The following is a 26,924-nucleotide window of genomic DNA, read 5'->3' on the forward strand; positions in this document are numbered from 1 at the left end:
TTTCCTATTCAAATATTTTACTTGAAACAAATTTGCTTTAACACAGGAGGAATAACGTTTGCTTTTTGTGTGAAACTGTCCCTTTAAGGTAGTGAAGCTCATCCTGAGTCACTGGGTTCGTTTAATCAAGAGAAGAGAAGCTGCGAGATCTGAGACGTTCTCCCTCGCTGCCTGTTTTTATGATCGATCATAAGAAGGTGCTTCTCGCTAATTATCACGTGAGGAATAAAAAAAGAAAACGTTACAGTAAAACATCCGACAGCATGGATATGAGAACAGATCAAACCCGACGAGGCGATGGTAGAAAACAAGAGTTCTCTTTTTAATGTCTCCAGCCACAACTTACTGTCCACGTACAGTACACGCTCCCAATTTGATTTAGATTTTGCACACATCACAGTTTGAAAGTTTTCAAATGAAAAATACAACACAACTATGAGAAAAAAAAGTCATATGCACAAATTAAAACCTATAAAAAAATATAAAAACAGTACTCTGAAATCTCATTTTGACAAGTACCATTTCAATAACAAAACATGTAATAATGCACAATAGAGCAGACAAATTAAACTGAACCATTAGTTGTTTTTTTTAAATACAAGGAAAGAAAAAGACAATTTTCATCATGCAGAAGATGTAATATTAAATAACGAATCAAACAAAAATAATATATACTTCTCTATATATCTCTCTCTCTTTTAAATTTTCAAGTCAAAGCACTCCCGTCCCTTAAACAGGGAAAAAAACAAGACATTTTTAAAAACACCAGAGGTTCCGCTATGTTTTCATTAGCTGCCATTGTTGCATGGCCTTTTTATCGAAAACATCACAGCGACATCTTTTTGGCACAGAAAAAGACGTTTCATAATGGCAGTAGCATTTTGCAATATAAAAGAGGGCGGAGCTGTAGCTCTTTAAAAAGAAAAAAACAAAAACATTCTGTGCACCGACATCAGTCAGGAGAGTGGCGTCTCCCCCCAGCAGGGTGTGAGGCAAGCAGGCGCAGCCGCTCAGTCCTACTGCAGCATGCTCTTGATAGTCTTGTTGGTTGATTCATCGTTCAGATGCTTGGTTGTGTACCTGCAGCGACAGGAAAAGCCATAAGTGAATTTCAACAAACAGAAGAAGTGTTCAGATGTTTTAATTCCCTCCGACAAGGAAGTTGTGTTTTCATCTGCGCGATACTGGAGGATACGAATCAAAACAAACAGAGACAGTACAAACTATACAAGCTGCCAAAGAAGTGGAGTTAAATGAAGGACAACATAATGAAGACCTTCCTAAATGTATTTAAGAAGTAGAACATAATATTTGAATGTATTTAAGACTTTCTATAACCCTGAAGAAAACCTGTCTAAAGTAAAGCTGTACTTGAAATGTACTTTGTTACTTTCCACCACTGTACATCTAAAATAACTTGTCATCCTCTGTCCGATCCGAGCTTTAGTCGCTGAAAGGAAATCTGGCAGCTTTTGGATGAGAGTGACCTCAAGCGGCCGCGTAGCGCTCGCCCGCCTCGGGCCTCTGGTACAGAGAGAGAGAGAGATACAGATGTGAGGTCGACACAGACACGGCCTCAGCAGCTCAAGCAGCTGTGAGTGTTTAGCCCAGGCGGGTAGAATTTGGACGACTACGAGGAAACGAGGTGTCAGATGGAATCGGCCTCTCTGGAGAGGCTTCGACACCCAACACACAGACGACCAAATCCCCGGTGGACTGAGCAGAGAATGAGTCGCCGCACTGGAGGCGAGGGTGAAATAAACCAAGAGGTCTGTCTGCTGCTCATGGGCCACTATCACCAGCATGAGCAGCCGTCTCTTTCTCACTGATCTGCAGAGGGGAAGTTACCTGAGAGCGTTGAGAAGGCCTTCTACACTGTTCGGAGGCTGATCTCTGAGGACTTTGATGCAGCCTTTCATCTGAGGACCAGAAAAACACTGTTAGAGTCAGAGTCAGCTGGGAAGAGCAACAGTGGAACGACCGTGGCAGCACTCACGTCGATCTTCGATGACTTGGCGAAGGCCCCTACGGGATGGACGTAGTCGTACAAGATGATGACCCCGACCATGACCCGCAGGCAGAAAGACACCGTCTCCTCGCTGGCGAATCGGCTGCGGTACTCCCTGTCAGGACATGAGCGAGGGATTACATCCACGAAGGTAAAGAACAGCAGGTGAAGCAGCTCTGTCAACATTCAAGTCACTCACGGTGTTTCCAACATGACTTTACACACGGTCGCCATTGTGCTTAAGCAGTCTGTCGTGTTCTCAATAGGCAGGTTCTTGTTCTATAAAAAGACAGAGATAAAAAGGAGTGAGAGCTCGGTGTCACAAAGACGAGTGTTTAAAAAAAGCTTGCTGCCTCTGCTGTCAGTTTTACCTCCGACACAAACTTTGTTGTGCCGTCGCTTAATGTCTTCAGCATGGGCGTGGCATCGGCGTAGAACAGAGATATCCGATTGGCCAGCTCGTTGTTGACTTCGTTTTCTCCCTCCGCCTGGAAAACAGTTTTTCAATGAGTAAATAATTGTGTCATTATAATTTCATTGAAGAATCATCACTTTCATGTCAAAGGTCAGAGTCGGTGACAGGCCGGACCCTGGAGTTCACAAAGATTCACCAGGTTGATGCACCGGTTCACCAAACCGCTCGATACAGACAACTTATTGATTTGTATTTAAATGGAGCAGAGTGTTGAGATGCCATTGTTCTCTTTGTTGTGATAAAGTGAAAAATGTTGTTTTTAAAATGAACAAAAAACGAATTGAGAAGGAGGAAAGACAGTGAGGGTGTTATTTGGAAACCAGGTGTTTTGTTTGGCATCACACTCGTCTCCATGCCGCCCGACTGGGATTGTGCTTTTGAAAGTCATTTCATTAAAATGAAAATCCTGACAGAAAAACACTGATATAAGCTGACCCCTGCTGCACCTCCTGGTTTTGACACATTCTGCCGCTTCACTGAAAAAACACAGGTATCTCTCCAACGGTCTGTTCTAAATTTGTCTGCATATTTAAAAACGATGAAGAACAATTCGTGCCTTCATTGTTTCCGCGCTGACAGAATAGGGAATAAAATATCAAAACCAATTCCTGCTTTAACAGATGACGACACACGAGCCCAAAGACATTACCACGGGGACAGATGCGTTTCATCTCCGATGTCTGAATGATTCAGTCGTCTGAGTGGTGACTCAAACGCTGCTGCTGCTGTGTGAGACTGAGCCCGGGCTTCTTTCAACAGTGACAGGTTCTAATGACAAGTGTCTGGGTCCATTCGCCAAATGGTAAATGTCAGAGAGATCAAACCTAAGAGCGGTGTCTGTTCATCCTGCACACACACACACACACACACACACACACACACACACACACACACACACACACACACACACACACACACACACACACACACACACACACACACACACACACACACACACACACACACAATGAAACCTCACTATTCCCTGCACCAACTCTCTTTTAGATGTCCACTGAATAAAGATGCATGTCTTCTATATTTTATATCGCAAAGTAGGAGTGAATAAAACGCAGCCCCGGACTTTGCTAAATAAAAAGGCTCAAGCCGCATTTCCACAGTTCTTCATTTTAGGGGCTAGAAAACTTCAGCTGTTGAAGCTGCAACAGTGATGTCTAAATGTACATTGTAGGAAACAAGTTAAACACACCTAAAACCTAGTGAAGGTCAATTAATAGATTAATTAAATAGTAGTTTCACGTGTGAATCTATTGTTAAATCACACACACACTCATTATCAGGTTTTTCTGCAGCAGGCCTGCTTCGCTTTCACACCACGAACGAAGCTTGGAACTCGTCCAAGACGCTCATTTGCTCCAGACCAGAGTTCAATCCCAGAAGGTGTCATCTACAGAATCCGCATTGACCTGGAATTAAGTGTTTAATCTCTAGAGGATTTGGGCCACGCTACTGATTTGGGATCAGATTCTCCCGCCACGTGCCGTTACCTCCCACTCTGTGCTTCAAACTCCCTGAAACTCCCCGTGGGGCCGCGGCTTCCCGTCGCACTCCTCTCGACTCCCGAGGGCGATCAAACAGTCGGAAAACTTCATTTGTCATTCCTGCCTTTCAACTGCTGCAGTCTGAACTGTGCCGAGATTATAACGAGAAGTGAGGGCTCGGGTCTGAGTTAAGACGAATCGCGATGACGCACATCTTTAAATTTGATCAGGGCCAGCACCACGGGAACATTAAAGGAATTCAAAATCACAGACCGTCTCAACATGAGGAGTTTTAAAATAAAGTCATTATTCATCTTTGCTGACTCTTCTGACAGTTGACATAAAGGCTGCCTCTGCAATCACACACAACTGAGTTCTTTGCATTTTAAATAGCAAACTGATGAAACGTTTTGTGGTCGTTACCTGAGGTTGAGCTGAAATTCTGTATAAATGTTGTGCAATGTCACACCCATCAGAAATAAAGGCAATGCCAGTTAATCTACTTTACCCAGTAAGGACTACACAAAGTAAATTAAAAAATCAAAGTTATTTTGTGTACTAGTTCCAATAATGTAAATTCTTAATGCCACAGCAGGTAGCGTAAAGGGGGGTTTGGAACTTTTTATGCTGCTGCTGAAAATTACATTAAAACAGTGAGTGAACCAAAACAGTAAAAATCAAAACAATAAACTAAAACTCTCACTAGAGTTGAGGTGAACTGCAGAATTGTGTTGATAAATCTCTGAGCTTATCATCTCCAGAGATTCCTTTCAAATGCATGTAGATATTTGATTCATGGCTGAGATCAAACCATTTATTGCCGCTGCTTTAACCGAGTTGAATTCTCTTCACCACCCAGAGAGCGGAGGGACGTAATGAGCTCACCGGTACGTTGTTGATCCGCATGCGGCTCAGCGTTCTCCTGTAATAACTGAAGTCATTCTGAATGGCAGGATTTGTCATCTGCGAAAAAACAAAACAAAACAAACAGAAATGGGGTTTTAATACACACAGAGCGGGAAAGTGTTTCTTTTCATGTCTGCAGGACATTCGGCTCTGGATCAAACACGCCGTCGTCCTGACAGAGTATTTTAGTCAACAAGGCAGAAATGTAGCTTTGGGGGGCGAATGACATAAAAAGAACACTGATACAATTACAGTTTCATTTGCCGAACTGGATTTGAATCCTCTGACACTCATCCCGCTTTAACATCCACATCCCCGGCTCCTCCTGTCAGGGAATATTTGGTAATTCTCCCTCCACAGTCTGGCTGTGCAGCTGTACAGTTTGTGACAAGAGGGTCAACAATTACGCAGCCGTCAAAAAGGTATAAAGGGTCTCATTAGGCCGAGCGAAGGTGAGAAAGAAAGCCTCAAACAAAAGCCACAAAATTCAGTTGATTTCCTTTGACACCACTTTCTACAAATATGACTCATCTGGCTACGGTGACCTCTTAAAAAAAAGAAGAAAAAAAAAAGAAGAAGCAACCAACCAGAGAGCTTCTTTCAAATGTCACCGCTAGTGAGAGCTCATCCTGTGGCTAATTATCGTCAGTCCTGTATGAGCATGTCACATTCAAAGCTGTACTGGCAGCAGGCTAATCCTGCGACAATAGACTGGTGCTCAGTCTGTGTCCACTGTGTCCACCAGAAGAGACGGGCGGCACGCCACACAGACAGTTTAACTAGGTCAGGAGCCCGTGTATGGGTGTGAAAGATTGATGACAAGGCCTAGCATGCCACTTTGCACCCCCCCCCAACCCTACCTTTGGGTTTCCATCCCGCCTGGGTACTGGGCACTAATTGGGACATCACAGCAAAATCGCCTCAGGGTGTCAGGAGGGTTTTTTTGTAAGTTTTTGTTTCTAAGGAGTAGGGGTGTAAGGGGAACCAGTTCACCCGCTGTCTCATCATGAGGCCTCATGTTTTTGACAATGCGCATTCAAGCGACACCCGGGCTCGATTCCTGGTGGTTTTTTTGGGGGGGGATGGCGCATCAGCAACTTGTGTCTGAATTCGAGCCAAATATAAATTTCTGGAAGGTGCCTTTCTCCTTCATTAATAAAAACCTTCTACATTATGCAGAACTACACTCAGGACAACAACAATTTGCAGACCTCTTTACCCGCAGTAACCCGTATTAGCCATTCCACTGACATCCACTGTATTATAAACAGCAGAGCAGTATCAGGACTCTAATTAAATGCTAATTATGCACTCACTGGCTGCGGTTTTAAATTGCACGGAGCAAGAACCTAATTCAAGGGCGTCAGCAGCTTGTAGGGGACTAAGAGGTTGGGTCTGTATCACAGGAGAAAAGCGCAGAGGTTACTTCAATATCTAAAAGGTTAGCTTGAGGTTTTAAATGCAGAAAGTGACGCCCCGGACGTGTTGGAGAAATTAAAGAGTGTCTTACTTTAAGCTCATCAAAGCGCAGAGTGAAGTGCAGGATCTCGGCAAACTGCTTGGCCAGTGCCTGCTCCCGCTCCAGGTGCTGAGTGGGGTCGTCGTAAGTCTCGCTGGTTAGAGCTCCCAGGAGGCTGTGCAGCGCCGCCTCTGTGGGGAAAAATATGATTTCTGTGTTAGAGGAAAGGTGCTGAGAGGACGGGCACAAAAACACAAGAAAAAAAAAATATATATATATATGTTCTTTTTATTGAGCCTTTCAGAGCCTCATTTATGTGTGTAGTCGTCCAGGTTGTCTTTCAAAATCGGGTTTTTGTTGTTCAAGGTTCCAGTTAACAGCTGAAGAATCCGTACAATATTACAGAAATGGAAAAACCCAAAGGTTGTGTGAAAGAAGAAACGCTCCATGTGTCATGAGTGAATATTCAAATCCTAAATGTAAAACAGTGCAGTGACTATTACAATTATAGTTTATTTTCATCATTGATTCATCTGCTGAATATTTTCACATTGAATTGTTTCTTAAGGCTTGGGAATGATTAAAAAAAACTTTAAACAAGACAAAATATATAAACGTTATACTCATTAATGATAAGAAATAACAGCAAATCTTAACAATTGAGAGGCTTTGCCCAGTCAGTGTCTGACAGTTATGGTAGAAAAATGACAATCAACCATAACAGCTCCACATAACTCATCAACCAAGATTTAGATTCTTTCTGTCTTATATCATTGTGTGTTTTTGTGGATGAGGCCAAAGAAAAAGTGCTTAAAGTGGATCATAACCACAGTTAGTGTGTCAGCCAGCTGAAGCAGCCTGATTAGGACACAGACAGATAATGGGACAGTGGTGGTGCCCAAACTGCCGAGGGCCCAGTGCCAGTCTGGGGGGGAGGGAGGGAGGGAGAGGGGGGGTGAGGGGTGGTCCGGGAAAGGGGGGGGGGGACGAGAGGCTTTCCTGCTCAGATGCAGATGAGACATGGGACTAATTATCTCATTGGAATGGAATTGGGGGGGGGGTGGAGGGGAACAGGATTTCATTCAAGCAGAATTACACTCATTGTTTTGACAGTAAGTAAATACAAAGCCTGTGTCATGCCTTGACATGACATACACACAGACCAATAATTAAGCATGCATGAGGAGCCCCAGCAGGGATATTAGGAAACGATTAAGTGAAACGTAGTGAGTGACGCACAGGCACTAATAATATAAAACAAGACAGGTCTTCTTCAAACACATAGTTTCTAGAACGAGAGGAAAAAAACTGAGTCCAGCGGGAGTTTTTATTTATAGATGCAGACGATGCTCAGAATTCAGTCTAGTCCGAGACGCTTTTAAATAATGACATAACCCAGACGAGCTCAGCATCTGATGCAAGAAGCTGTGCGTGGTACCAAATGAGCACTGGATAGATTTATTCTAAGTGTCTTTTACATCTCTTGTTGATTACACACGACGATGAGCATGTCAACATAACCTAGAAACGGACAGATTCAGACGGTGGTCGACTTAAGATAATCAGAAAGGGGGGACGGACGGAGCACTGGCAGCGCTGCGCGGTAAATTGAGCGTGTTTGCCATTCGGTAATGACTCCCATCTGCTCGGGACGGCGTTTGCAGCGAGGCGGCTGACTAAGAATGGCACTGAGTAGTGGCTTTTTCTTCCCTCTAAGTCCCAGTCAAAACATGAGTTAAGATGGAGATGCTTAAAGGCGGTCAGAAATGAGCCACTCTTGTCTGTCGGGAAGTCGGGGATGGGAGGGGGGGGGGGGTGGGCGGCGGCAGCGTGGGGGCATGTCTGAGCTCATCAGGTCACGGCAGAGCAGGCAAGTAGAATGCGGGCATGTTAGGCGCTTTAGTCGCAGAGAGGGGAGGGACGGAGGATGGCGCGTCTTTAGTCTGTTCGAGACCCGACAACCTCTGAGGAATCAGATTCAAATTCACATCAGTTTCTCAGAGTTTCGGTCAAAAACATGAAATCCTGATCAGAAAAAAATAATTTTAGTCTGGTCTGTAGCAGAAAAAACGTACGTGGTGCCAGTAATGTTACATTTAAGTCAGATTTGAGTTTTCATGCAGGAACAACACGTGAGCAAGAGAAATACGTCTCTTACATAATCAAGCAGAAATGTCAAATATTTACCAGCGTCTCAAATGCGTCTGTTTCACAAACAGTAAATACTTGGTTTGTTTCCAACTGTTGGTGAAACAATCCAAACAACATAAAGACCTTAACTCTGGGAGGATCCATGTCTCAATTCTACATTATGTTAGATTATGGGGAAATATGGGTGTCAACATAAATGACATAATGGTCCCTCTAGAATATCTTCCCTCCTCGGCGGCCCTGCTCTGCACAGCGCTCTACCAGCCTGTAGTAGTAAAGGCCTTTCAGCTTCATTTAGATCAGACAGGACATCGGGATGCGGACGCCATCACGGCCCCCGAAGCCTAAAGTCAAGGCAGTGAAATAGAGCAGCAGCCGCGACTGGGAGGTGACCTACTTCATTACATAACCGCCACCGTCAGGCAGCCGCCGCCCACTGCTCCCATTGACTACCTTCTGCACCGCCACTGGGATTACGGGGCTGAGGGCGTTGGGGCATGGCGGGCTCCCCCCCCCCCCCACACCCCTTCAAGCCTCAGGGTCATAAGAAGATCAGGGAGCAGTAAGCCTACTTCCCCCCCTTCCCCCCTGTATCCATGCTAATTAAACAACCTATAGCCCCGCAGAGGTCAGCGCGCAGTGCAATGCAAGCAGCATGTTGAGAAATGCGCGGCTGTGGGGGTTTTCAAAGAGAGTTTGTATAAGGCTGAGCTGTGGGTTACGTGGATGTGTCGCATGTCTGTTGACTTTTGCAGTTCAGCAGTCAATACTGCAGATGCACACGTGAACAATTAAGGTCATGTATGAAGGTTGTGTGCTTCTGAGGCCACTAGAAGACCTTTTCTATAAAGGACATGGACTTTCATCCTTCCCAGTATCAAGTATGGGACTTTGGTGATGCTCAAAATTAAGAATGGCACTAAAATGCATGACAAACTAAGACACACAAGAGAGGGGTTTTGCCTTTTACAGGTAAAGAACGCAGCATGAGACTGTTTGGGTCCGACACGTTCAAGACAACAGGAAAGTGTTTCTGCAGATACATACCTAACCTCTGGGAGAACTGGTAGAACTTCTTCAGTTTCCCCACTAAGGGAACGACAGCCGCCCACGCTTGCTCCTGTAACGCCTCATCGTTTGGATTCTGGATCGCCTAGAAACATACACAAGAAAATAAGAATGAAAGTCACTCATAACTCTGTATAGTGACCCTTGTCTATAATAGAGGAACTCAGATTTTGTTCATAAAATTGTTTTAAAAAAGGTATTGAGGTGCACTGGTGCATATAAGAAAATGAATTGTCTTTTGAGGTTTCCGTGGAGGATGCACAAAAAGATTCCGCTGCTCGAATTTAGTTTCTTTCTTCATAGGGGAACTCATAAAGGGAGGACAAGGAAAACGACAGTTTCTCTTTTTACATTTGAAAAATCTGCTTATTTTCAATTGCTACAAAAGACTTTTATCTGAGCCCTATTATTCACAGAAGCAATGTCATTCACAGTTGGTCAGTGAGAAACCACAAGTGGACAAAATGGGGTGTTAATATTCCTTCACTTTGAAATTTGTTAAAGAAAAATGTCTCCAATGTCAATATTCATTTGTGGTTACAGACTGAGGCAAGAAATCCTTAATGACTTAATAATTTTTACAATCCTTGTGAATTACTCCCAGCAGTCGTCTCCTGTGGAGGTTATTCATTTTTCTTTTTTTAATCCAAAAGGGAAACACCTCCACTACTTTCAGTGTGATCTGAAACCCTTTCTTCACAGCGGGACACAAGCAGACTCTCCAAACTCTGCAGCAGCTCCGCTTGCCGTGAGTTGGAGGTGGGTATTTGTGTTAGGGCGTACCTCTCTGATCTCCTGCCCCGCTCCCTTGTACGCCTGCAGCTCATCCAGGATCCCCTTGGCGTCTTTCAGCACCACGTCAACCTGCTCCCACACCTCTCGCTCTGCGTCCGTGGGCTGGGCATCTGCAGCAGACCGCCACCACCACGACAACAACAACAGGGTCAACGGGGCAAATCTGATTAGTTTCTAATCCATATTCAGTCTGGCTTGACATACAGTAAAAAAAAAAAAAAACAGCTGTAGGAAATCTATGATGAGAAAGTTTAATGTGCAGCTTTCAATTATGTAAATGTAAATTCACAGGAATAATCTCATCTTTGCAAAGCTTCCCATTTATCCGTGACACCACCCACTTCCCTGGCTGATAGGAGGGAAATGGAGCAAGATAAGAGAAGACAAATGAAAAAGGCTTATATATACACACTCTTTGTAACAGCTCTGTGTGTAGAGACTGTTTGGTTTCTGAGTTCTTATTTTGCCTTGAGAGAAGTGGCAATGAAGAATAGCAACAGGAGTATGAACTCCTTTCCACCACCTGAAGGAAGAGCACCTTGCCAAGTGTGATGAATGTAAACTCCTGCTCCCGTGCAGAAGAAACACCTCAAATCGAGCTCATACTGGGAGCTATAATAAAGTATTTCTGCTGTGTATCATTATTAATTTAGCTTTTTGAATTTATTCCATTTTATAAATCATTGTTTACATTTAATGAGCCTTTTCGAGTAGATTTTAGGGAGTAACAACAGTCGCAAAGTGCAAATACACTCTAGAAAGAAAACAGCTAGAGAGATCTTTATAATATTTCATCAATCTTGCATTGAAATTATTTGTTAGATATAAAAACTGTGATGTTATTTCAATATAAAAAGAAATCACCTAGAAACAGTTGGAGCCAGTCGAGGCATTGTTTCCTCTAAAGGTATGACTGAGTCTCTGGCTCTGCCAAGTGTGAGAATAGTACAGTACAGGATCAAGCCATGTTGAGGGGCCTTAGGCTACACAGCAGCTGAACTTAAGCGCTTTATATTTGAGGAGGGGGCTCTGCTGCAACCCTGCCCTGATTGATATTCCGCACACACTCCGGTGTAGAAGAGGCAGGTTGATGGAAAAGAGCAGAAGTGGTGGGTTTTATTCCTTTTTGCCGCTGGGAGGAACACAGTGTTTCGTGGTTGATAATGTTATGGTAAGATATTCAGGTGATCAATATCAGTGGAGGGGGAGCAATTACTTCAGAAGGACTCACTTTCAAAGTCGAGGAAAAAATTGGGCTCCTGTTCCAGATCTGTGCATGTCAAAACTTTCAGTAGGTTCCCCATGATACGATACCTGTTGAGGAAAAAGGGAGACAAATCAATAGGGAGCAAAGAGAGAGGAGTTCAGCGGTAAAGTGAGTGGGCGGAGAGAACGACTGAATCCACCTCACTCCTGCTCGGCTTCACCGCCTGTGCGAATGCAGCGGTGCCCCCCAGATGTGCCCGCTGCTCATAGACACCAATGTGTTTCCTGCCCTCAACAACCACATGTCACACCAGAAAGTCCAGAGAATATAAAAAGAAAACGCACTCTTATTCTACCCAGCAATCATCAGCATTTACAGGCAGTTGTACGCAAAGTAATCAATTCCACAAGCCTCCGCAGGGAAATCAAACATGATCTATGTTTATATGAAGCAGGTAAATGTTCCCTGCACATGATTAGACGCAACTAATTAAACTTTTATAGAGGATGTTGTCATGTGGAAACAGAAGAGGAGCGGATTATGAAGTTTGTTGGTTGTGTGTGATGTAGAGCTCGTCCGCCGTGATTTGAAATGCACTTCGTCGTCTGTGCAGAATCACGTCGTTCCTCGGGATAGTGCGCTGCAGTATCTTGAAACACAACATGAATCATTCACGTACCTTTGCCAACCTAAGTACCGACAGTGGGACAGACAGAGCCTTCTATTTACTACAGGAGCCCAGTGCAGGCCATTCGTCGATATAGTTGAAAAAAATACATTCACATCCCAGGAGTTATGTTGGAATTCCACGTTAAATTCTATGACAAAGAAATTTTAACTGCAACCAAGTATTACCTCCACAAGTCAGTTATGTTTTCTCCCTTGTCCGTCAGTTTGTATGTTGGTAGGATTAAGTAAAAACTACTGAACAGAATTCCACAAAACTTGATGGAAGGACGGGACCTTAGCCCCTGGTTGGCAGAGGATCCAGAAATGTTTTAATCACATTCTTTAACATTGTGAGAAAGGGCTTGTTTTGAAGTTTTCACTGTTTTCCAAGGGAATCATTCATGGAGCTTGATGAAAAGAATCTGGAATATTACGAAAACTCTCCAGCTCCATGTCGACGATAGACTTGAAAAAAAATATACAAATGAAATGATTCCATTATTCAAGCAAATATAGATGCAAATGAAAATGTTTCAGAAAGTATAGCTACCTCAGAAATGTACTCGAGTCTCATTGACCTTCACTTAGAAAATACTGGCTTTTAATTCCTGGTGCAACAACTGTGCTGCATAAGGCAAGTATCAGACGTTGCCATTGTCTCTATGAGGTGACTTGAAGGTTCAAGAAGAGGATGATGATGATGATGATGATGAGGAAGACTGTGTGCAAGCTTTGGCAGTCACACCCATACCTTCGCTGCTGATGCACACAGACGTTTATAGATACACCTTATAGCTATACATCTGCCGAGAGCTGCGCAGTGAGAAGTGACGGCCTCTCACATGTCTCTGTCCTGTCGTTCCTCCGACTCCTAGAGAGCACAAAGCACGATCTCTCTCTCTCTCAGTAGCACAGGTCAACAGACATATGACAAGTCAAAGATCGGTGGCGGTTTGTAGAGAGAAAACAGCGATGGGGGGGGATCCCTCAGCGGTGACAGATTCAACCCCTGGTGACAGAGCGGAGACGGGCAGGATGCACTCAGAGAGGACGGAAGAAGGGTCGATGTGGGAGCCGGTGATGAAGTTAAACTTCGGCAGGCAGATGTCAGCGGGGATGAGCGACAGGTGAACAGCCAAAGTGACTGAGTGAGGGCCAGAGGTGACAGGGTAAATCATGGCAACAGAGGTAATGCTGGGAGACAGGGAGACGCTGCGACAGAGCAAAGTACACAGTCAGCAGCACAGGGTGAGATGGAGTGCTTTTAAAATGCATGAGGTGCACGAGGGAGGGGCGACGTGTAGTCTTGCATCTTGAAAACCTTGTACAGGCTTTTTTTTTTTTTTTTTTTAAAACAGAATTTTTTTTATGATGAATGGACAATTTATACTTGACTGTAAAGTTTATGTACAAAAAGCTTTTATACTATTACCTTCTCTGTATCCAGTTAATGGATTGGTACTTAATTAACAGAGCATCTCAAAGTCAAAAGGAGCCAAGCAATGTCTTCTAACATGTTTCCTCAAGTTCAGTCTCCAGTGAATCAAGCTGAAGAAAAGATATATATACATATAAAATAAAATATAAATGTATAAGTTTACTGTAGGAAAACAAATATCTAGTTCCTGCTTCTTCAATGGGATATATTTTGGTGCTGATATTAATTTTCTTTGATAGTAAATTTTAAATCTGGGGATTTTCAGCTGCGGTGGTGGTGTAGTTCAAAACAAGGCGGTTTCACTACTGACTTCTTTGTGCTTGATCGCTGCAGATCCAGGAGAAGCTGCTGTGTGTTGGATTGAGGATTTCGATTACAACTAGATTGCTTAAATATAAAATGTGCCTGCCCACATTTACTACTACTTCTGACAATAACACCATTGTTCCTGTTGTCATTGCTGCTCCCTTCATCTCTGAGACTTTTTCTTTTGTATGAATACCTAAAACATTGATACACCTCTCCACAGTCTTTTCTCCTGAATGCTGTAAATAATGTTATTTTGTCGACATGCTCTTTCACACACGACACCTATTGCACTTGTCTGTCTGTCCTGAGGGAGGAATTCCGCTCTGAGGTTTCTGCATTTTCCCCCTGTTAAAAGGTATTTTTTTTAAAGGCAGTTTTTCCTGTCCTTACTTTATCCTGCAGCACTCTGCACTGACAGTATTTTCTACTGACTGTTGGTCACTCGTCGAGCCCAGTGACCACCTGCAAAGACCCACCTGCCTTGTCCAGCCTCGTCCTATTGCCCTCCACTAATGTGACCTGAATGTCTGACTGTGCCAGCACTGGCACCTCACTGGCTGTCGGAAAGCAGCACCTGATCCAGCAGCCTCAGAAGGGATGAGAGCTGTCAGCGTCCTCACCCTGCTGGATGAAGCGGGCACTGCCCACCAATCGCAGGGGCCTCCACCGGTCCTCTGCTGCCCCCTCTCAGCCGCCCTCGGACCGGCTGCCTGGCAGAGCTGCTGGGGCTCGGAGCGCTTAGACGCCAGCACTGGCAACCCTGCCTGCTCCGTGCTACAACTCCCCTGTGCCGCTTAAAATGAGGTCACTTTAGGGACAGGGATTTATGTGGCCGAATTTCAGAGTCCACTGGAGAATCTTCAAGTGTTTGAAAGAGAGCAGATTAAATCTAGATCATTTTAATTTTTACACCTCAATCTTTCTCTCAAGCTGTAGCCTGAGTATCACTTTCACATTACATAAACATGAACCAACTGACTTTGTAGCTCCTGTGATGACAACCCACACATTATACGATGACAAGCCTCCTTTTAAAAAGATGAATTAAATGCAATATGAGTTCCTGTGTGTACGCCGGTTGCCTGGTGACGGTGTAGTACGAGGAGAGAGGTGCTGGCTGAGAGTTCACAGATACAGTATCAGAGAGAGATCGAGGAATTGAAGCCCCCGCCCCTCCCTCCCTCCCTCAGCAGTTGTAGTAGAACCCGGACGTGCTGGCATGACCTGGGCACCACAGAGAGCCCGCCGACAGCCTTGTTGTTGTTTTGCACCCCCCCTCCACCCCCCCACTGAGCCATCGCGTGCTCCCTGCGAGGAAGGGGGGGGGGGCTGCTTCTAAGGCCAGGGGCAGAATCTGACAAGCAGGAGCCCGCGCGCCTCTCCCATTGGCTGAGCCGATCTACCCAACAGCTCACTGTATCCATGGAGTCAAAAAAAAAAATGTTGTGCCATTGAAAACATTGCAGCAGCCAATCGGAGGCGAGCTCCCGGTGAGCAGCGAGTACAGTAGTAGTAGGACTTGAAAGCACATGAATATATTAATACAGATGAGGTAATGCGCCAAAAACAGCGGATTAGTAGTGGAGGGAAGAGGAATTTTTAATTCCACTACTGAGCACATTGTGGTTTAAAGTGATTTCATTATTTATTATATGCAGTACAGCAAATTCACATTATGATCAATTAAAAAATAAAATTTATAAAATATTCACAAATGATGCTTCGTGTTGCCACTTTGCTAATAACTGATCATCAATAAAATATATATAATATAAAACTGTAAAAAAAAAAAAAAATCCACACCCACAAGTATTTGCAGGTTGCAGAAAAAGGCTGAAGCTTATTTTGGTAAAGACACCAAAACAGTGCCACGCCCATGCAGCAGCCTGACCTCCGGATGGCACTGGCTTTTCTCATCTCCCGGCTCGCCGACACGCGGGGCACAGCTGAAACCGAGCACTGCGGCAACGTCCGACACAAACCAGCTCGAGGGGTTGATGGCTGGCTAATGTGAGGGAGGAATATAGTGCTGACATTCCACTACTCGGCTGCAGCATGAGGATCCACGTGCCCTGCCGCTTTACTATGGATGAAAAAAAAAAACAACGCCCTCCCCTCCCCAGCCGGGCGCAGACACAGCAAAGAGCGTCACGTGGGCTCCGCCGTGGAGAGGCTGAGAGCATGCCTGGGGTGTGTAAAGGGGGGGGATGGGGAGCGGCGGCGGCGGTGTGTGTTTATGTCTGAAATAATATGGGTCTGGAATGGGAAATGCATGGCTCATTTTTCTTTCTTTTTTTTTTGCTCTGTGTATGATATTTAAGTTAAAAACTAAACAATAATGTGGGGTAAGGATGAGTGCTGTATATTATTGCGTGTGTGGAAGGGGAGGGATTTGAAGCGTCACACTGCGGCAGAGGCGGGCAGCGCTAGGCAGCTTTAAACTTGACCTAGATTCCCCGGGTGACATGCCACATCGCATTAGCCCACTCAGCCAGACCCGGACCCGCCGGAGCTCGCTGACACTGGCCCGTTTCGACAGGCAGAAAATGGGGGAGCACTTCCCGAATGGGGGCTGGCATGCCAGCGTGCGTCCCCCCCCCCCGCCACCCCTTCCTCAAGCCACGTTCTCTTCCCCAACACAACTTCTCCTCACCCCCCCTCCGCTACCATCCCCTGCCAATTCAACCCAGCTGACTAGAAATGGCTTAGGGGACACATGGCGATGAGGAAAGGGGGCGGGCTTGGGGGAGGCCGCCATTTGTTTGTTTTTGGGGGGCGAACTTGATTACCTCGTAGCCACGCCTTTGTATTGTTACGCCCGAGTAAACATCGGCTAATGCTCCCCTCACCCAGATTCTATCAAATCAAAACAAACCGAGTCTGCACGACTGACGGCGGTGCTTAAAGTGACATCAGCTACCAGCGATGTCATCCTACTCTCGCAACCACACGAGAAAACTCTGACAGGCCTACAAATGATGGCAATGAAAAGGAATTCAAAAAAAATTGTGCAGAGGTAGCAGCTAATCTGTACGACTAAAAAGATTCCCTGCCTAAAAAAACAACTCCTGCAAAAGCTCCCTGCATCACATCCCATCTCGACTGTGTGTTCATCAGGGAAACTAACACGTGAAGCCGGCAGTTTGACCGGAGAGGCAGTTCAGAAGGGGAGGATGAAAGTGACAGCCCCTCATCCTCGGCTAAGCCCCTCTCTTTGGACGGCACCAGATGAAAGTTGGAAACCATGGCAACAGGCACATACACAAAGAGTCAGCTAAAATGCTGGCTCCATTGAAATAGAGCGAAGAGGCTCTCAGCGCCGCTCCGCAGTCACACCAATATAACACTTTACACCATCAACACAGAGAGAGACACTGACAGGGAATTTCAGAACGATGCAATTAACTGATTTTAAGACCGGCTCCTACATCAGCGCCACAAAAAGTTTATTTGATTCTCCAAATGAAGAGAAGGATGGAAAACATTGCGTGACAGACGTGTCAAAGGGGTGTGGAACCAGTCCATGATGTCTGTATGAACTCTTTTCCAAATTCACCACTTTTGACTCTCCTCTGCATCCGCTGAACATCTGCCTGAGAAGGAAGCCCCCCCCCTACCCCACCCACCCTGCCCTTGAGAGTCCTCTGACTTCCTCTTAGGACGTGTTAGGAAATCATTAAAAAGGAGCATATTGCCTCACTGTCCTCAGTCAAAGCAGCACCTCCTTCAGGGGCAGCTGCCTCCAAAACCCATTCACAGACTGATCCCCCCCCCCGTTCTTTTGCCACAACAGCCCCGAACCATCATTACTCTCCCGACCTTCTGACTGACTGTGACTCACCAACATCACTGCATCCTCAAGTCTACCGCAACATTCAGAGGGATTACTCCTCACAGTTTAGTGTGATGACAAATTAATGCCTCATTTGAATGGAAGAAATACTGTGAAGCGTCACCTCACTTAGTTTTTCCCCGCAGTATGTTAACCTAACAGGAATTTGGGTGGGGCACGCTGGAGATTTTGGAGGGATGATGCCTGTCACATTGAGGAGCACCAGAGATTATATTTCTGTAAGAGATGAGTGCCATCTGGAGGAGGAAAACAGTTGTGCATGATGGGTAACGAAGACCACTCCCAAACCGTACACCATCACACACCAGCTTTAGGGATGCTTGTACTTTAAGATACAACTGCAAGTGAACAGCCAGAAACCTTAAAATGAGTTGAATCAGTAAAATAAAATGCTGTCATCTGCAAAAAATGTTTTAAAAATGTTTGCAGCAAATAATATAAATATCTGATTCTAATAATGTAGCAGCTCCCTGGGATGAGCAGTGGCATTAATGACTGATCCAAGAGCTCCACCCAGTGTTCACATGCTGACACTTCAGGAGATATAGGGGATTGTTATTTTATAAAAAGGGAGAGAATTCAACATTATTATTGACTAAATCTAATGGTAATCTGCCCTTTGACAGGATGTCCAACATGTGCGGCTGCAGGAGGGAACTTTGACAGGAAGTTCCAGTGTCAGCCCTCCAGAGGCATAAATAATAGATAACTGAGGAGAAGCCGGGAGCTTTTAGCTGACATAACAAGCCACTCCATATATTACACCCACTTAGACATATCATCTCAAATTACCTATGCAGCCTGTGAGGGTGAAGTGGAGCAGGGGCGTTTTCCATATGCTGACTCAAGAGTGGAGCAAGTGATATTTCCATTATCTAAAAAACCAAGTCTTTTCATAGGTGAACTCCTAAAAGAGGCCAAAGACACCCCTTTAGTTTGGAAGTGTAATCAATGGTATAGCATTTGTTGGAAAATCACTGATTTTAGAGCTAAAAAACGATCTACAGTGAATTCACAAAGTAGTCAGACCATTTTAATTTCATCTAATGTTGCAGCCTTATGCCAAAATAAAAATAATCCTTTTTTAATCTTTTCCAAAAATGGAAATATCACATTGACATAATATTCAGGCCCTTTCCTCACAACTTAGTTGAAAGCACCTTTGACGGGGATTAGCAATAAGATTTGCACACCTGGGTTTAGGGATTTTTCTACCATCCTTCTCAGATAGACGGGGGATGGGGGCCGTCGGTGGAGAGCTATTTTCAGGTCTGTACAGAGATTGGGTTCAGGTCACTGCTCTGCCTGGGCCACTCAAGGACATCCTCTGTCCTGTTGGAAGGTCCTGGGGGCTCTGATCTTTTTAAGGATATCTCTGTACTCTGGTCAAAATCGAGGGAAAGCTGAATTGAATTGAATTAAATTTGCTGCTAGTGAAATACACCCCCACACTACGATGCTACCACCACTATGCTTCGCCTCTAGGATGGGATTGATGAGCAGTGCCAGTTTCCTTCATCAAGGTGTAGTAACCGGTTAAATAAGATCATGGGAAATGGGAGGCATCTGAGCTTAACTGTAAGTGTCAAAGCAAAGTGTATGAACACTTATGTCAATTTGATATTTCAGTGTTTCCTTTTTAATAAATCTGCACGGTTTTCACTTTGTTTTCTGCTCAAGGATTTTCAACATAATGTGAATTCTATATTTTCTGTGCAAAATCCACTATATCAGGCTCCGCCAGCTGGGGGCAGTATTGACCAGGTTATGATCCCAGCAACAGGAGAGCCAAGAAAAGCTTCTCCTCGGGCTGCTCACCTCCCCTTGGCTTAGTGAGCTAATCCATCCTGTGCATATTCACACAAAACTCGGCCCGCTGCATTAACTCAGCTCCATTCTCCATTTATAATGCAACGCGTCTCCTGCTCGCCTGCACCGCCACAGGCTGGTGTACTGCATGCTAACTAAAATAGCTCGTTGTTCAGGCTATTTTCGTGAATGGATTTGGGTCTTACCAGAGCACCACAGCAGCTTGGTGTTAGCCTATAGACACTCACACACAGTTCTCTGGTGGGGATGCACTGACTTAGTGATCCTATATATGAACCACCTGAGGCTAAGCTGTCAAAACGGTGCAGCATTCAAGCACAGGAGCTTAGCCAGTGGAATGATAGCTGTGTGTCATGGAGACAATCTCCAAGGAAGAAAATACAACAGGGATGGGCGGACGGACAGACAGGCAGGCAGACAGACAGGGGAGAAATGATGAGTCGTAATAGGTTGAGGTGAGAGAAGGAAGAAAAAGAAAGCGAAAGGGAAACATGAACAGGAAACAAAATTTCTAAAATGCTCTGCTCTAAAATGAGAAACATGCAAATTCTCTGTGAGGCACAACAGTTCAACAGCATGTAAATTAAAAAACATGGAGTGTGTGTGATCGCACAAGAAGTGTCGAGAGCTGAGAGTTTGTCGTGAGCAGTGACCCGGCGCCCTGTCGTTACATAAATACACTGGGCCTGGGGAGGGGGGAGGGGGGGTGCAGGAAGCACCTACTGTACATCTCTCTGCTGCTTTTTACAGCCCACAATGCACTTCATCCCCTGAGCCAGTGTTACACATGCACCAACAGCACGGCACATTAAGATGATATTAATAGGCATAGGTGCACCACAGGTGGTCTTACATAACGATTTGTCTGTATTGGTGCACACAAGGTACAAGCACAGAGATTAAAAACTGAATTTATGCTCAATATCTTTAATCCTTGGTGGCAAAAAAAGGCTAAATTGTTTTTATTTTAACACTGAACATTACGCCTGAACAACAAGAGGTTAAAGAAAGATGTTCAAACTGCATTTCGACTGTTTTTATGATGACTTTATTTATTACCTGCAGCAAGGAGGTTATGTTTTTGCCCACAGGTCATTGGTTTGACAGCAGGACTTCCCAAAAACTGTAGGACGGATAACCACAAAACTTGGTGGAAGGATGCAGTGTGGGTCAGGAAAGAACCTATTCAATTTATGTGCGGATCCAGATCAAGGGTCAGGATCGAGGACTATTTTTTGACTTGAGGCTGCTGAACAATGTCCATAGAGAGCTATATCTCCACCTGGGTATTAAAACAGCAAAGTGAGACAACAGTTCCACGATTTCTCCTCCCACCTGCACTGAGCCCACACGAGCACGGGAAACACCAGCAGTGGAAAGAAAGCTAAGTATCAACAGCCATGTACAGAAAAATGCCTCCATCGATTCAAAGTCCTTCATGACCTAAATTCCTTCTGAAACAATGGGAGAAATGCAGGCGCACAAACCAGAGGGATGTAGAGAATTATGTCTGTTCCTCTCAGTGACCTGCTTTTTCCAGCGCTGCGGTCAATTCAAATGAAGATCAGATATGATTTTAATCCTTGGATAGATAGAAATAGACACGTAAACCCAAATCAGCAGTAACTGTGTTGCAGTAGATGCAATCTGGACACGCCGATTGGAGGTTTACATAATAAAAATAGACCAATGGGAGAATTTTCATTGATGATTTGAACTGATATGAAACATATGGACTTGGACATTGAAATTAACAGTAAAGTTGGTCTTAGGACAATACTTGAATGTTTGTATGAACCCTGAGTCTCTTATAAGTCATAAGTAAATTCTCCTGTTCACACTGGTTGTGAAGAGATCTCTTCCTTACTTAATATTCCATTAATTGTTCTCGGAATTTTTCAAACATTACTTAGTTGTAGCTTCTCAGTTGTGGGGGTTTGCTGCTTTTCTTTGTCACAGTCATCAAATATATTCAAGTTTCTCTGAAATTTACATATATAAACTAAGATAAAGGATAAATTGACACAACCATCCGCAGATTACTCAGTAATAATAGCTGTAGCCACTTCTGAACCAATCGTACGACAACAAACGTTCCCCACGGCTTACAGGTGAGGCGTGGTAGGAGGACTCACCAGCAGTGGAGCTGTGCGACTGTCAGTCAGGAGCAGGGAGGCCTGGCCTGGCAGGTGGCCCCGGGTCACAGTCCTCCAGCAGATGTCAGCCTCTGAAACACAGGTCAACAGAAACGACATCTAAATGAAACTCTCCGCAGGAGTATAACAAAGTAGGGCCCAGCGCAAACAGCGAGAGAGAACCTGCACACGCATGTTATTTCACTTCTCTCTGACAATCTGTTATAACTCAATAAAAAACACACGAGAGGGAAATAAAGTAACCAGAGTTGTAACAGTTATGGTAAGGATGCAATAAAAGGTTTGCCGTTATGTTCTGCTGTGCCTAACTTGGGGAGAACGGCATAAGTGCAGACTGAGTTAAAAAAACATGGAACAAATAGCTGTGCATAAAAAAAAAAAATACACCACTTCCTATTGTGCAACACTTCCTCTGATTCACTTCAGGTTATCTGCAAGCCGCCCTGCTTCCTCCTGTACGAGCGCAATAACTTAATACACTCAACCCAGCTCACGTTTACGACCCGACATTTAAAAGACGACCGATGCAAACTGCGAACTAATTAAGTCGTTTAAAAGACACCTTTCAAATGCCAGGACCTAGTGGAAAAAAATCACCGCACAATTTTCCGTTTTCCGATTGAACACATTCTCTAAAAGCCACAAGCTGGTTTCACAAGATGTGCAGAGAACAAGCTCAGCAGACTGTGAGACCACTAGTACCAAGGAACTTCTCTCTTTTCGACAGCTTGCATGCAAATGAACGGCAATAGCTGCAATGTTGGTCATGCGTGACTCTGATCAGACTTCAAACCCTGAAACTTCAAATACCCACAAGAATGGTGAGAGGGCTGTGGGGGGGTCAGCCGGAGAATTCAACAATGTGAAAACTACAAAAATAAAAGCAGGAAAAAATAACCCTTCTGAACGTAAAAAGTCAGAAGCTTTCCTTCATGCAAACTGGCCGCGGCCTGCTCTTGATCCGATAGAGCTGGCATGTCACCGGGGAGCTTCTGGGTGACATCTGTGGCAGGGCGTCATGGGAGTCAGCCACACATCATGCCTTCAGCTGGAGGGCACAGTGACACGCGGCCAAATCAGCCCTCAAATAGAGGTTAATGTTTAAACCTACAGAATGTGGAGCGGAATTTTTAAACCACTCTCCTGCATCACGTTCTTCATGATGGCGAAAACTATAACTTCACAGTCAAGATTAATAGAGCAATTAAGCCTAGATCATTAAAATAACAACATGCCTTGCTCGCGTCATTTAATTCAATTTTATTTGTATAGCACCGAGAAATGGGTGCTTTTCGTGCGGTGTTTTAGTCGAGTCCCTCTCTGCTCATGACAGCTTCCATAATAAATGTGAGGTGACCTGATACCTCCATCTTCTGTAGAATTCACTCCCACAATCTAAATTAACATTTAAAGCAACTATACATATATACGAGGAGGAGGAGGACTGTCATTCACTGCTGACAAAAAAGCCCCACATGATGTGTGTGTGTGTGTGTGTGTGTGTGTGTGTGTGTGTCGTCATTCAACTTTGCTCATGCCCCCAAGCAACAGATAAATCCAGGCTATCGGGGAAACTCAGCTCCAGCATAGTTATCTAGTGTAACTGTTTAACATTTCAAATAACTCTGAGGCGTCTGCTTGTCACATGCGACGCTTTTCATCCTACAGGAATAAAAACTTAAAAGAAGCTATTTAAATAAAAGACCAAGTCGGTCAATAGATCAATGACATGAAAAAAAAGAAAATCTGATATTCAACATGCTTTAAAAATCACTTTTCACAAACATCAGTAAAGCAGCACGACTGATCCGACGCTGCTTTAATCCCACAGGATCAGAAGCAATCAAACTGAACTACATGTTCACATCCTGCTGTTTCAAATACTTAATTCCTTGTTTTGATTAGTCACTTCCAGGGAGTGTGCACAGTAGCTGCTCCGCGTAAACGAGATCAGAGAAGGATGCGTACAAGAGATGATGTCGAGGGGCTGAAACAGTTTGCAGGAGCAGTAATAAGTCGACATGCCGCAGATATTCGTTTGCCTTTTATCTATCGTACCACATGAAGGGGTCGATCGTTTTGTGTGGGCCCGCTCCCGAGTGTGTGTGGTACACATGTGTCGAGTCCGTCTGTAGATGAGAACCCTGAGGTGATCAATAGGATCCATATGTGGAGCCCGTCCGTTTGTCCCGCACATGGAATACATAGGGTTTATTAGGTTTCCCAACACACACTTTATATTCCTCTTTACACTGTTGAGAAAAAACGTAAACTGACCTTTTGCTTGAAATTAGCTCAGTCTGCCGTGATACGATTCAAAAACGCCACAGTCGCCACTAAATTGACTTTGTGGTGGGACTGTTCTGACCCATATAACATGTTTAAGACTCTTTTTAAAACACTAATAAATGTGACATTACTGTTGCTATAAAAATGAAGTGTGTGTGTTTGAGGGATTGAAGACCAGCCAGTACAGCATTAAAGCACGAGGCACTTGGACACAAATCCGTCCTTGTGGTGTGAGTTTCAACACCACTGAATAAAACTTCCATTAAAACTCAAGTTGCCATGACAACTTGTACTCCCCCCTCCCCCTGCTGGCGAGCGAGAGCCGAGGACCGAGGAGGGATATCGACTGAAGGTGCCGAAGCCAACGGAGCACAGCGGAGCCTCTGTGGAAAACCATTTCATTAAGAAAACTCCCACAGCTCTGTACCCGTGGACTGGAGACGCTCGGACTGAAATGTCACAACAAATAAGTTGTGGAGGGCTCGCTCGTCTCATCTGGACACAGAAATGCATCACAGCACGCCGAGCAATTACAATCAATCACCACACAGAGGTAGAGAGGTTTGTTTGTTAGTGTTACTGCCATTAAAATTACGCTTACATTTGCCAATATGCTTAAATTTTACGTATTTTTCTTTTCTTAAACATTGCGAGATTGGACTTTAACCATTTAATACAAAAATAACAAGATTTAAATCCACTAATCACAGATCTAAAATTACTTTTTTTCCCTGAACAATTAAAAACCCTCAATAATGAGCCCTGTGCCCTGCACCACAACACTGCATCTTTGTCCAGAAGGAGAATTATAATCATTTATCAGCAGCTTACAATGTTCTAGACATGGTTAAATATTAATGAACTCACAGTTGCAGTTAAAAAGTGGGACAGAATTTCTCCCCGGGTTTATGTGACTGTTTAACACGATGAGGAGTGTGAGGATGAAGGTTTGGTGCGGGGGCAGCACAGCAACAGTTTCATGCAAAAAAAAAAAAATCTTAATTTCCTGCTGGTCGGCCATCTGTGGCAACACCCTCCTCTACGTGTCCACAGACGTGTGGGCGGCCACATGAGGATGTCATGCCTGCCTCCTTCAACATGCTACAACAGAAGCATCAACAAGGTAGAGATGGATTCATTTTCGCTGGAAAAAGAAACTCACTTTACATTTAACTAATTTACATGAATTTTGCTTAAAAAAGATTTCAAACAAATCTTGTACACAAATGTCTCTTCTCTGCGATCTGAGCCTGGAACTGTTTTCACTGCATGTGTGAAAGGTGTAGGGGGGGGTGGAGGTGAAAGACGTCACTGCTTTTCTTCCCTTGTGAGTGGGCCTTGCTATTTATAGCCTAATGTTGGGAGATTCAATACAAAGTCCACTTGGCTTTTTCCTATCACATTTACTCCGAAGATGCTGCTGTTGCACACAGGGAGCAACAAATGAAAGCATCCTGTTGGCTGCCTGCAGGAGAAGGAACGAAGAGGAAGAAGAAAAGGATCCGACACTGCTGCTCTCTCTCTCCTCTCATCGTGCACATGCTTTAAGGCTTCACATAAGCCAACATCACAGGGCGGAAGTGAGAGAGTTGAGAGGAATGCTCGAGTCTACCAGCACAGCAGATCACAAACCAGCACTCACACAGTGATTCATACACATCAGAGACATACATCAAAAGTATATTACTGCCGCCGCCAAGGGCTGCACACACACACACACACACACACACACACACACACACACACACACACACACACACACACACACACACACACACACACACACACACACACACACACACACACACACACACACACACACACACACACACACACACACACGACCTCCACAGCTTTAGAACATCTCGCTCTGCTCATTTAACAGCAATAAACAGTGTTGACTAAATCTGTTTGTGGGCTGAATGGCACGGAGGGAGCAGGAGCACTCGATGCTTCCTCACATACAGTATGGACTCTTTTGTGAATTCAAACCACTCACACGCACTCTCTCTGAATCCATATGCTTTCTTATGTAAGAGAGAAGAACGTCAATGGCAAATTTGTTGTAGAAGCTGAATAGCATCACTGAGATTAAATAGCTCTTTCACTCAAGTGTCCTGGTCAGACATTGTAAATAAAGATCGACGACGTGTCTCTTCTTCATCACACTATCAAGAAATGAAGCTTGAAATATCTTGGAATCGAACGCTGCCATCCTGCACATTAGGAGCCAGAGTCTGACTAATAGCGATCGGGGGATGGAGCTGCAGTAGAGAGGTCCAGCAGATGCACATGCTTGACCAGTCAGTGTCACCCCGTTTTTTATAGCATCAAATAACAGATTGAAACCAAACTCACCAGACACATGAACACATCAGTGGGATAAGAACGACAGAAACAGTCTTAGGTTTCTGTATCTGATGTGAACTTTGAGTTTTTTGATGCAGACTCTCCACCATGAGGTGATCAAGATGATTTGGCTTCACATTTGGGGCACCATCATGTCTTCGATCTTTATATACAGTCTATTGTCATTGCTAAGACAGCAGCAGCACATTAGACATAAATGCTATGAAAACATATACATATACATAAAACATATACCATAAACCCTAATAGATAAATAGATGGGTATATGAACAGAATAAACAAGTGGCACAAAGATAACGATCAGATGGATAATTTAAGGGTGATCAAACAACAGCAGTCAATTAACTGTTTCGAGGAATCCAGAGTCAGATATTTAATAGATTTCAGCTCTCTAGTAATTCTGCTCTGTACAGGAACACAGGCCTGCTCAAAGGGTGAGGTG

The 26,924-nt window shown here is 44.3% G+C and overlaps 1 protein-coding gene and 1 long non-coding RNA gene across 2 annotated transcripts in view; both read right to left on the reverse strand.

Annotated features, from left to right (window-relative positions):
* Nucleotides 1-298: 298 nt before the first annotated feature.
* Nucleotides 299-26,924, reverse strand: part of fam49bb (family with sequence similarity 49 member Bb) — a 30,802-nt gene continuing 4,176 nt past the window's right edge. Inside the window, exons 2-12 of the mRNA XM_034572610.1 lie at nucleotides 21,803-21,894; nucleotides 11,593-11,675; nucleotides 10,350-10,471; nucleotides 9,546-9,651; nucleotides 6,399-6,538; nucleotides 4,868-4,945; nucleotides 2,380-2,496; nucleotides 2,208-2,287; nucleotides 1,997-2,123; nucleotides 1,849-1,919; nucleotides 299-1,080 (exon numbers count right to left, since the gene is read on the reverse strand). Coding sequence (XP_034428501.1) covers nucleotides 1,017-1,080; nucleotides 1,849-1,919; nucleotides 1,997-2,123; nucleotides 2,208-2,287; nucleotides 2,380-2,496; nucleotides 4,868-4,945; nucleotides 6,399-6,538; nucleotides 9,546-9,651; nucleotides 10,350-10,471; nucleotides 11,593-11,665 — 978 coding nt within the window. The 5' untranslated portion in view covers nucleotides 11,666-11,675; nucleotides 21,803-21,894 and the 3' untranslated portion in view covers nucleotides 299-1,016. The remainder of the gene's footprint in view (nucleotides 1,081-1,848; nucleotides 1,920-1,996; nucleotides 2,124-2,207; nucleotides 2,288-2,379; nucleotides 2,497-4,867; nucleotides 4,946-6,398; nucleotides 6,539-9,545; nucleotides 9,652-10,349; nucleotides 10,472-11,592; nucleotides 11,676-21,802; nucleotides 21,895-26,924) is intronic.
* On the reverse strand, nucleotides 2,514-4,344 carry LOC117754003. Its single transcript, XR_004612341.1, has 2 exons — nucleotides 3,426-4,344; nucleotides 2,514-3,329 (listed from the first exon to the last, which is right to left on the reverse strand). It is a non-coding gene; the product is annotated as an uncharacterized LOC117754003 (long non-coding RNA).

Source organism: Hippoglossus hippoglossus, chromosome 20 (genome assembly GCF_009819705.1).
Source record: "Hippoglossus hippoglossus isolate fHipHip1 chromosome 20, fHipHip1.pri, whole genome shotgun sequence".
Taxonomy (NCBI): Eukaryota; Metazoa; Chordata; class Actinopteri; order Pleuronectiformes; family Pleuronectidae; genus Hippoglossus; species Hippoglossus hippoglossus.